Genomic DNA, 12,218 nt, shown 5'->3' with positions numbered 1-12,218 from the left:
CCTAAATAATAAATTACAACAGATCAATTGAAAAATTCAGGCATTTAATGTCCTTCAAAATAATTTTTATTTCGACTGAATAAAAAAAATAGCACTATCAAATGATAAAAAAAAAATATTTTTTTAGTTCACGGAATGCGAAATACGCGGTTTAGTGGAGCAGTGAGAAGCAAAGGGATGTAAGTGGCCATTTTCATTTTTTGAGCAAAACGTGTTTATAGTTACGGTACTAGGCAGGTATTATTGAAAAGTTGTTCTAAATCATGTGGTGCAGCAGCACCCACCAGGGCTACTAGTACTATCTATCTCTTGCCCCAAGATAGTAGAGGAGAGGTTCACCAACCATTGTCGTGGTTATCTCTAAATTTTTAATTTTGGCACTTACATCCCTTTGCTTCTCACTGCCTCAAATGTATTTTTAATTCCAGGTATACATGATGCTCCTATATGACAATAATTTCACTAGATAATTGATTAGCTGTTTTTTTATTTAAATATGCTATTTTCCTGTTAAATAAATACATTTTGCTTTGTTTGTAAATAAAATGCTTACTACAAAAAGTGTTTTGGAAGGTGACTAACTGGTATTTTGTCTCAAGTTGGATGCTTTATCTCAGAACGCCACCAGTAAAGTGAAACTCTTTGAGAATTGAGATGGCATATTCCAGCTTCTCAATTTGCCCTCGTTGTCATGGTAACATTATTATGTTGCCATAACTTAGGGATAAATATGAAGGGAGTCCAAAAATAAACTATAATAACACCTAATTTTTCTTCCAATGTGTATGAGATGTAGAGGGATTTCTTTTTTTTTTTCTTGTTTGGCCTCTCTGAAACTAATACACTTTTTATGCGCCACTATAAAAGAAAATCATTTAGAAATAATAATAATACCAACAAAATATACTCTCCTTCGTTTTTAGATTGGAATAAAAATAGGTTTTAAACGAAAGTCATTTGCTTTTAATAGATTTGAAAAGTAGTTTTTTCCTTAGCAAACAATAATAAAAGAGTACTGTAGTTCACAAGCTATTTAGGAATGTTTTCCTTATTAATTCAAAAATGCGCTCTAATTTATGAAAACGCTTACCTTTTTTTTTTAATTTTAATGAGTTATATTGGAGAGTAATTTTTCCATCGTCTTTTTTTTTTTTTTTTTTTTTTTTTTTTGGCGCCATTAAAACTTTAAGTAATTTTTAAAAACTTTCGAAAATTGATCACTCATAAGTGCATTTATTGCTTATAATTTAAATAGTTTTCCGTGCATTATCTGAGTCTCCGACTGTATTTTAAATGTTTTGTAAATGGAAATTGTCTTTTGTAAAAAATGGAAATTGTCTTTTGTTGTTGTCTAAAGTAATAGGATTTTGACAATAGCGCCATTTGTTATAACAGGTTTATACAATGCAATACACGATACTGCGAAGTAAGACGATTATACAGTTTGCACTGCAAAAAATAACTAAATTTACTCTTAACATCAAAAACGCCAAAATTGGCACTTAAATGTTGGATGCATCGTCAATACAATATATGCAGTACAATTTAATTTCCACCGTTTTTTATGACTCCCTGTTAGCGTGGTGGCAATTTGTAAATCCCATTTTTAAAAACACCTTAGTTTTGAAAGCGAAGAATGCTGTTTTGACATCTTCTTCATTTTGGTATTTTTTGCCTGCTCAAAACATTTGCAAATTGGTGAATAAAGAAAAATTTGATGGTGCAATGTCTGGGAAGTGTGGTGGATGCGAAAGAATTTTTCAGCCTAGACCTAAAATTTTCCAAAGAGTCTCCAAGCTGTGAAGATTTAAAGTAGCTTTACTTGAGTTCTTCTCCAAAAGACAAAACGTTCTTCAGAAATGGGAATTACAAATTGTCATCACTCAGACAAGCAGTCACAAGCAACGACGGTACCTGTAATTACACAGTACATAAGATATTGTGAAATGTTTTAAAAACTGTACACCCAAATCCGTTTTTAAGCAGTGGATAGGGGCTGCCTAAAAAAATTCGCATAAAAAAGTTTTACGTAGAAAATAACTCAAAAACTTATCTTAAAACAAAATAAAAATAAAAAATTTAAAAAAAAAACCTTTCGAATTTTCAAAATTAATTTGAATTCTGAAATTTTGAATTCAAATTAGGTTTTTCGCAATCACGAGTTGCGACAGGGCCCTACTCATTGGGGCTATTGTTTCTAGAAACAGCTCCTGTCCTCTCAAGCCTGCCTCTCATCCAGGGCGGTTACGTGTGTATAGTTGTAAGTGTGTGTGCAGGCGTGTGTGTGTGTGTAGGCACGCGTGCGTGCATGTGTAGTCTTGTGTGTGTGAGTAGACCTGTGTGTATGCAAGTAGGCGTGTGTGTGTATGTGTGTAAAGACTTGTGTGCATGAGCGTTTGTGTGTGAAGGAGTGTGTTTGTATGAGCGCGTGTGTGTGTAGGACATAGACCCCGACCAGGAGAAACGGATTCCAAGAGGCAGTGCTCGGAGCCGCGCCTGCAGAGGCCGGTGGGCGGTGGTGCTGGTGTAACTGGTCCAAGCTGAAAAAGGAACCACAACATCAAGGACGGTCAAATGAAAGCAATAAGCAATCGTGATTGATCAACAAGTGATGATAATTTTTCCGAATAGTCGGTCAAAATTTCCCGAATAAGGGAATTTTGGGAGATCGCAGTGACTTCCCATCGGGGTGCCCCTGTCGTCACTTAAGGATACTACCTCGCACTCGTTTTATAAATAATTTCGCCATTTGATAATCTCACTGAAATTTTAATAAACCGCGCAAAACAAATTCGCACAAAAAAAAATTAATATTTAATTTGAATTTTGACATCTTGAATTCAAATTATGTTTTTCGCAATCACGAGTGTGTGTATGTAGACGTGTGTGTTTGTGTGTGTACGCATGAGTGTTTGTATGTGGCGGGTATGTGTGTTTGTGTGTAGGGGTATGTGTATGTGTATGTAGGCGTGTGTGTTTGTGTCTGTGTGCAAGCATAAGTGTGTGGGTAGTTGCGTGTATGAATGTGTGTGTGAGGGGGTATGTGTATGTGTGTGTAGGTATGTGCTTGTGTCTGTGTGCAGGCATGAATGTGTGGGTAATTGTATGTATGTGTGTGTGCATGTGTTTGTGTGCGTATGTGTGTGTGTGTGTGCGTGCGTGTGTGTGTAGTTGTGTATGTATGCGCGTGTGTGTAGGACATGGATGCAACCTCGAGACGGCTTTCGCTATAGGAGCAGCATCGTGAGGACCCGGTCGACGGTGATGCTGCAGAGGGTGGCGGTGGGAAAATAAAATGATAGGAACATCAAAACAGTCAAATGAAAGCAATAAGCAATCGTGATTGCTCAAAAAAAAAAAGATCGCACAAAAACACAGGTTTGATTGTATCATTTTCTTCCTCTTAGTAAACAGACAGAATCTGTCAGATAGAAAATTTCGTTCAATCGGTATTGGTATTCGCTATGACTGAATTTGTGTATAGCTTATTTATTATATACGATGTCATTAGAGAACGATTTGTCTTCAAATAAGTGATTACATACCGAGTTTAGAATTTCTGCGCTTTAGATATAGAAAAAAAAGTTTAGTTTAGTCAAACTGATTGTAACTGAAACTTGATTTCAAAATAAGGGACAAACATTTCTTATTTGGTTTTATTTACATTTTTATTTTTATTTTTTTTATTTTTATTTTATTTTTTTTTATTTTTTTTTTTTTTTTATTTTATTTTTTTTTTTTTTTGTGTATCAGTTATAAGAAAATGAATTTGAGAAAGTAACTAAATAAACAAATCCCGCGTATAGTTTTAAACATTTATAACATTTTTTTTTCTTTTCTCTTCACCTTGTTATTTTTTTCGAAACGCACCAAAGAACAAAAAAAAAAATGGACACCTGACAAGATTATACGTACGTATATGTGTATATAAGCACTACAAAGTATACACTTCTTTGCATTGCCTCATTGTGCTGTATCAACTCAGTTTTTACGCAACAGAAAACATTCCGAGTTTATTCCTTTGAATACAGGGCACTCAGTATTAAAGTGAATCATGTACGAATGAAACCGTGATATGTTCCACCTCGTGGTTTTTCGTAACCCCTAATAAACACTTTCAAAATTCCAGTAACTTTACGCCATTATTCGTAGGTGAAAGCTTGTCAAACAACATTTCCATCTGAATAACGCTGAGAAAATTTTCTAGAATAAATAATTTTGTTCGGGATTAAGGGGAGAGGAGGAGATCAAACTTGTTCAGTGATACCCCTAAGCTTGTTCAGCCCCTACGGATGAATACTTGTCAAGAAAAATGTCGTGTCAAAGTTTACGAAACTAATATCAACTGAGGGAATACTTTATTAAACTTTATCATTCTTTGGGGCAAAGTTTCCCAAAGTTTTTTTACTTCACTTCGCTTCACTTGCGAGCCTTTGTACTTCCTCCAAAAGAAGCATGAAATGTGGATAAAATTTTATTTTAGGATTTTCAAAATAAATAAATTAAACACTTACAATTTGAACTTGATTAGCGACAATTCTTTGTAAATATGTGCTGTTCTAGTTTAACAGTCTTGTGCAAATAAAGATATGCAGCAGAAAAATAAATTCATCTTGAGCCTCGAAGAGAGAATAAGGGTCCGTTCACCGAGCCTAAGTGTCAGAAAAGCTAACATTCTTATTCGTGTAGTGATTAATGAGCTCATCCGCCACAAGGATTTCCCCAAAAGTCGAATGGGTTTGCCCTTTTCTGCCATGCGCAGAAACATTCAAGTGTCTCATTTTTGTGGCTGGACTGCACTAGCACCACTACCCTAGATTAAATTAATTTTTCCCCTTTTTCGGCTTACATCATCATACTACATTAGCAAGCAGTGTACTGAAAAGTTTATCTGATATAATCGTTTATTTTCAGGTTTGCTTTTCAATGCCCATGGTATGCAGTCGAAAAATGAAAAATCAACTCTACTAGGAGGAGACGAGCCTGAACAGAAAGAAATAGTGAGTTATCTCACGACTGCTTCTTTTTTTTTTCCTGAATATTCTCTGTTTGTCAGAGAATATTCATCACTTTTACTCGAATGAAGAATACTTAGAATACTATGAATACATTTGCAGAGCTATCGTCATACAAGTTCTGGCTATGTATAATAAAGTGACTATGCACCTAAGATCGCTTACAGTGTCTACAAACGAAAACGTTTGGAGTTAACTCACTAATCTCGAAAAATATTCATTTATTTAAAACCCACTACCCACTAATCACTATCATAACACACTGGTAAAGGTTTAATCGATTGTGGTGACTGGGAGGGGGGGAATATTTTTGCATAAAACACAAACAGGAAAAATGCATAGTTCCCGAGTGCTAACTAGAATGTTGGAATTCTATCCTGGACGGATGTCAGTAAGTTCATTACTTCCTGATTTTTTTTTTTTTTTTTTTTTTTTTTCACTGCCGGGTGCCATAACGCGTTTTTAATATTCCAGAGGGGTGCTCTCTAATCTCGCTTGAAAATTGATGATAGTGGACAGATGAAGAGGTACTAGTCTTGAGCTCCATGCTCATCACAGATACATAGTTAAGTAGTGCTTTACGAAAACTTGGATTGGAGCAAATTTAGCCTCGAGCGAGACTTTAGGAGAATTTTAGACAGAATAGCGTGAAGTCCCTTGGCGACTAGTCCCAAATCAGTTGCATTTTCAAAAGACGGTCTTGAGCCAGGCATTTTTCGTGGACTTCGGTAGAGGTGCCGTGATATCCGGTTAATTATGAAAGAATGCTGCTTTTCTCTTTTTGTCATTGGGTTAGCCTTCTGATTTTCAAAACGCCTGCGTGACCTCCTGTGACCCAGGCTAACTTTGTATTTTGAAGTTTCCTTCTCAGCTTCTGCTTGTCTTGCACGACTTTTGCTTCGTGGTTAGGGCTGTTTATATTAGTGCTAAAAATGATGAGAAGCTGTCTGAGAAGATTATGACGGGGGAAACTAAGAAATTATGGGAGATCTAAAAAAAAAAGTTCATAACAAAGTTATAGTACGAAAAGATACTTCTTGCACGTGAATACTAAGCATATACAACGCTTGTTATTTCTTAGCTATTTCCGACATTCTTCCGCTATGAAATAAGCTGGATAAAAGCAATGAGTTGCTGAATTTACCGCCAATACGCAATTTACTTTCCATCATCAGAATATACATTAGTTCTTTAACGGTCGCCATCGAATCTATACATTTCTTCAAAAGTGACGGAAGAATGAACCCATAAAAGATCGAAAGAAGGAACAGTACAACCCTGAAAACTCGGCATTCGATATCCAGAGCGATTCCTAAAAACTCAATCACACTTTAGCAGAGCGAAAAGCACTTGGACTGTGCTGTACTGCAGCCAAATACATGCAAAGAACGTGTGCTACCGCTCAGCCAAAAGTCGACTCGTGCTTTGTGGAAAGCGATATTTCTCCTTCCTGATATAATTCATAACCTTACAGGGTTATAAACTGCAAATAAACAAAATAGCGTTTCATAAGTCTATTCTTTTCATTAATGCGCATAAATGTCTGTTCTCGCAAAAATTCATTCTTCTCTATAACTTTCTAACTAATTATTTCCCGCATCTCGTGCAATTCTCAGATCGGCATGCTAAGTGCCGACTAGAAGGCCACTAGAAGGTGCTGCTGTAAAAAGTTTCATTGAATACCGCATAACCGATTTACCTCTTTAGGGGTCGTCCGCAAATGATTCCACGTTTTGAAGGTGTTCATCAAATTGTGACAGTTTGAAAGAAGCTAGAGGGCAGGGTAAGAATAAGTGTGACATCAAACATTTTGGTCGAAATAACAGTATTTTTTGCTACGATATGTTTATGTAATATACAACATTACGAATGACAAGAGGAAGGGGCAAGGTTAAGTGTGACACTTTGTGAAAAGGAGGAGAGGTCAAATACGTTGAAAAAAGGTGTGACATCATTAATGGACACCCTTTTATTACGTTTTGTGACTCTTATGACTATAGCTGAAGGCTTTCAAAAATTGAGGACTGGAGAACGTACTTTAGTGGATGCCCTATATAACATCCTAAGAAACTCAAATGAAATACCTGTTCAATTTTTTTATGCATAATGCTTAATTTTTATGTTCAAAACAACTTTTGAATGCATTATTTGCTAATACAAATTTTGTGTTACTGTAAACATTCACTTTTGGGGAAAAAAATTTTAAATCATCGGAAATCCTTTGTCTTCTTGTGGAGTCACATATAGAAAAATATAATAATCCTGCTCATGTGTGCGCTTCGTCTGACCAATTGAAATATAGTCATAGACAAATCCTTTCGCACATCGATATTTTGGCGACAATGCCCTCTGTAATGATATTAGAAGTTCTAAAAAAGAAATTGAAGATGAGACTTTTAGTGAAGCAGTAAGTTTTTTACAGATCACTTTTTACAAAAACACAGATGAGTTAACAACCTATCTATTGAAGTTTTACGTTCATAACTTGCATGCAGTAAATATTTGTCAAGATGAAAATCTTCTAAAAAATAAAAATATTATTCGTCTTGAAGATGACGGTTGTTACGGAAACAAGCTGTTCTTCTAACAGAAAAGACTTCAAAATTTCGCTCTGCTTGAAACATAGAAGTCATCGGTGGTGTAGTGAATTCACCTCAGCTTAAAATTGGAGAACCGTGTTCTGTGACAACACCCGTAAACAAACTAGAGCAGCGACGTCTATTCTCATGCAAGAAAGACAACTAATATTAAATAATAAATAATTTTTCCACCGGATTTAAGGCGCCTTATTCATGAAGAAAAATTGAATCATTCAGAGAAACAAACGAAGATGGTTATTGCGAGATTAGGAACGAGAAAAGCTGTTAGTGAGTCGTGAAATCCTCAAAGGGAAAGTTTTCTCTCGATTCAAGTGCACTACTAATAGTTCTGTTTTTAAAACGCCCGTTGAAGATTTAGACGGCAAACCTTAAAAGATATGTGTTTTTTGGCAGTCATTGTTTACGGAGAATCAAACCAGAAGCAGCAAAGTAAAAATGTCCAGTGAATGAACAGTTCGTTTTTTTCTTTCTTTCTTTGATAAGGTTTTAAAAGTATTTTCTCAGATAAACCAATATATTTATTTTTTTCTATGCATTTCCAAACGCCACTGGTCGGTCCATTGTATAGCGAGTTTTAAAAGCAGACGAAGGGAAAACTAACCAGTAAATGAATACTTCTGATTTTCAAAGATTCGTAATATATTATTTTAAAAAATGTGCGCCTGCATGTGTGCCTGTCATTCTATCTCCTCTGGACTGTCAATGTCTATCAGGTCAATAGAAAGCTTTTGAAACCGTTGGTTACACGACATCCAGAGAAAACTATTCCGCCCTTGGTGCGACATCGATGGCGAAACATCGATGTTTCAAGACATCGATGTTAGAAATTAAAACATCGATGGTATTGATATATCGACCAAAAAACATCGATGTTTCCAAACATCGATGTTTTAAAACATCGATCTTTTTATTAATATATAACATACATTTTTGAGTATACTACACTAATTTAAGCAATACAAAAGAATATGTACCCGACGAATATATTGAAAATACTGAATCTCAAACCATGAATATAATTTAATAAGAATAAATTCGCAACATCTTGGTAATATAGTAGGAAAAAAACTGATAATATAAGACAAGCGCTGATTAATACAAACTAGTTATAGTAATAAGGAAATATTTTCAAACTAAATGAAACTAAAAGTAAATTTACATCAAAAAAGAATCTAAGAAAAAATGTATCATAGCACTTACCATCAGTTGAATGATGCGAAAAAGTTGTGTTAATTATTTTAAAAATATAAAATGAATTCTAACCAGGCCCGGCTCTTGGGGTTGGCGACCTATGCCACCACCTAGGGCGGCAGAGTTTAGGGGCGGCCAATTTCATAATGGCAAAATGTAAAGAGGCAAAAAAGTAAGGGGGAAAATGAAAAACTCAAACTAGTTCCTTTTTTTTTCTGTAGCTCAAAATCAGCAGTACGTGAGAGTATGCTCGATGATTTAAGATAAAAAATACATATAGGCCAGGGGCGGCTCTTGTCAACATCGCCTAGGGCGGCAAATTGATTAGAGCTGGCCGTGATTCTAACAATTATTTTTAAGAGTAAGAAATACTGTTCAGCTCCGACAAGTTGAGCAATGGCCTTGAACAAGTCCATTTCTTTTAAGGGAGAGCAATCGGTATGAAGCAAGAAGGCAGTGTATGAAGAGACAGTTAGGCGTGGTGGGGCAACCATTGCAAACCTTTTATTGGCGAGAAAATCCTGTACCGCTTGCTAATAGTTAGATATAGTAATACTGTTCGCCAAATGGGCAATACACTGGCAACTAAATCCACAAATTTATAAGCCGTTTTTTCTCACCCCTATTTCAAGTAATGGAATCGATGAATCGGTCGGGCAGCGGAGCTCAACTTGCCAGATGTGAACAGTATGTGCTGTACTGTTAGTTAATAATTAAGCACAAATTGTCAGTAATAGAGGGACGACTTGTTGGGGAAGTCGATAAGTAACCCCGAATATTGGTGCTGACAGTTTGGAGAAAAAAAAGTTTGTTTACTCTGTCCCCCCGAAGCGCATTTCTCTTTTTGCAGACTATCCCACTAGTCAGAGAAACATCTCTTTCCGATGGAACAGAAGATGCCATCACTATCAAATACTTCAAAGCAACTTTTACCAGCTTTGAATTTTTAAAGCTGTAATTTTCACCGTAGTAACATATAGGATTTTCCTTTAGTTTAGGAACTGGAGCCTTGAAATAGACTGCAAGTTTTGGCACCAGACTACCAGTGTCAGGTTCTTCCAATAGCTTTGACCTCTACCTCACTCTCTAGTTCATCTTCTACTATCTTGTAGTGATCTTCCCAAAAACCACCACACAGAAAAATTAATCTTATAAAGTGGGTGCAAAAAAAGATTTTTTTTTTTTTCGCAACTCCATAAGTAAACTTTTAATTACCTAGCAAGAAAATTGGAGCACATTTTATGATAATTTTCAATTAAAATGCAAAAACATCAACATCGAAAAAACACCGAAACCAAAACATCGATTTTCCAAAAACATCGAAAGTAAAACATCGATGTTAAAAACATCGATGTTTAAAAAACATCGACATCGATGTCGCATCCCTAATAAGAAGTCCTACATCCAGTCCTTAGGATGTCCTGAGGATATCCTCACTAGGATATCTAGATAAAAACAGTTAAATCATTAATTGCTACTCGCCGCAGGCGTAGCAGTGAGCCAACGCAGGTGACGATCGGGAATTAGTGAGCGAAGCATGCAGGGGCGGAGCTCCCAAGTAACATTATTAAACAGTGCTGGATTTTGTGCATGATGATTAAAACAAATTTTTACATTTTTGAAAAAATGTGAGAACGTTTACTTCTGTTCCGGGTTCCTCTTTTTTTTGGTGTATGTGTGTGTGTGTGTGTATGGAGGGAGGGGGTGTAAAAGAATTAGAGCCCAATAAATGACACATCGAAACCTACTTTTTAAAACAAATTAGACTAGTGAATGAACACTTAAACACAGATTCATTCTCAGCAATTCAAAATGTCATTCAAAAATGTAGCATTTGATGCATGACAGTAAAAGCAATTTTTTAATGCATGAAATTAGTTTTTAAAAATACGCAGATAACTTTTGTGGTTCTGCTTCCAGTTTTTTAGGGGATTTTAATGAAAAATGGAGAAACAGCAGAAAATACAAATATGTCTAACCAACTGAGCAAACACAAAATTTTCTAGTCAATAAAAATGTAGGATTTTTGTTTCAACCTTCATTTTCTCGAGGCTTCTTTGTATTCTGTATTTATTTTGTACTTATTTTTTATTTTATACCCGTTACTTATTGCTCCTTTTTTGTTTTATTTGCTTTCTGGTTTGCTTTTCTCTTTTCTTTTTCAAAGTTCTTCTCTTTCATAAGTTCTTCTTTCTTTTTCCCATTTTTCTCCTTTTTGGAATTTTAAAGAACAGTGAAGCCCAAACTTTCTTAACTAGAGGACCGCACCTAAAACTAAAATGAATCTCGCATACAAGAGCACATACAATTTTTTTTTTTTTTTAATTTAAAAATAATTTCTAGATAATATGAGAAACTATGGAAAAGGAAGGAAATCTACAAACTAAGAACCTATTATTTTACTAAAGCGAGGTTGATATTTATTTTCCAAAAGTTTATTTCCGAGTACTTGACTTTAACTTTGGGACATTGTAATTGATCACGATTTTTGAATTGTAACACTAAACGAAACAATGGGTCTCACTGGTCGGCTTCGATGGCTCCATGTGGCCCACTGACCGAGGTTGGGTACCACTGCTTTGAAGGAAGTTACTGTTGCCAGTTTATCTAAGAAAATATCTTTGAGAATCTCATTTTAAAAACTGTTAATTGAATAGATTGTGTTCATTCTTTAGTCGAACTACTCTGCGTACTTTATTTAATTCTTTTTCAATCGAACTTTTAAGTTAAATCAGGAAATCATAGAAGTTAGAAAACAATGAATGAACTAAAATAACAGTTCTGAGCAATATGCATCAATGAAAAAGTTTCCAGATAAATCGATATCAGTGACTCATTTTTCAAGTCAAATAAAAAGATTTTATTTTGTCCCAGAATAGAAAAAGAAATAAATACGACCGCATGAAAGAATTTGAAATTTCATCGGATCAGCTTTCTGACAGAAATAGCGTGTAAACTAAAATAAAACTAAAGGCTGAAGAAATGAATAAAAGAGGTAGGAGCTATAAATACAAAAGAAAAAAAAGACAAAGGGAGATCAAGAAATGGAAAGATGAAGAGAGGACTAGAAAACATAACGCAATGAATAAAATAAGGTTTTGAAGTTTTCATCCACGACGGAAAAGGGTGAAATGGTCAGTTTCCTCATAATTGGCACAACCAACAAAAGATCGTAAGTTCCTCTTTATGTCTCTGTTGCTGCATTTAAGAAAATAAGTTTTTCTTTGAAAAAAATACTTTAAAAAATCCCTCTTTGAAAAATAGAGCACATTTGAGAAGCGTCCTATATTTTTAACCCCCGACACACTAAGGAAGGGGGTTATAAGTTTGACGTGTCTGTATATCTGTGTGTCTGTCTGTGGCACTCTAGCGCCTAAACGGATGGGTTCATACCACATTTCGCCTCCGCGAC

At 35.3% G+C, this 12,218-nt stretch overlaps 1 protein-coding gene across 1 annotated transcript in view; it reads left to right on the top strand.

Annotated features, from left to right (window-relative positions):
- The first annotated feature begins 1,404 nt into the window (after positions 1-1,404).
- Positions 1,405-12,218, top strand: part of LOC129219056 (neurensin-1-like) — an 18,954-nt gene continuing 8,140 nt past the window's right edge. The window contains exons 1-2 of the mRNA XM_054853379.1: positions 1,405-1,426; positions 4,915-5,000. Of these exons, the coding sequence (XP_054709354.1) occupies positions 1,405-1,426; positions 4,915-5,000 (108 nt within the window). The remainder of the gene's footprint in view (positions 1,427-4,914; positions 5,001-12,218) is intronic.

The sequence above is a fragment of the Uloborus diversus genome, chromosome 1, assembly GCF_026930045.1.
Source record: "Uloborus diversus isolate 005 chromosome 1, Udiv.v.3.1, whole genome shotgun sequence".
In the NCBI taxonomy this organism is placed as follows: Eukaryota; Metazoa; Arthropoda; class Arachnida; order Araneae; family Uloboridae; genus Uloborus; species Uloborus diversus.
The sequence above is the reverse complement of the archived record's forward strand: the minus strand, read 5'-3'. Positions and strand labels throughout refer to the sequence as shown.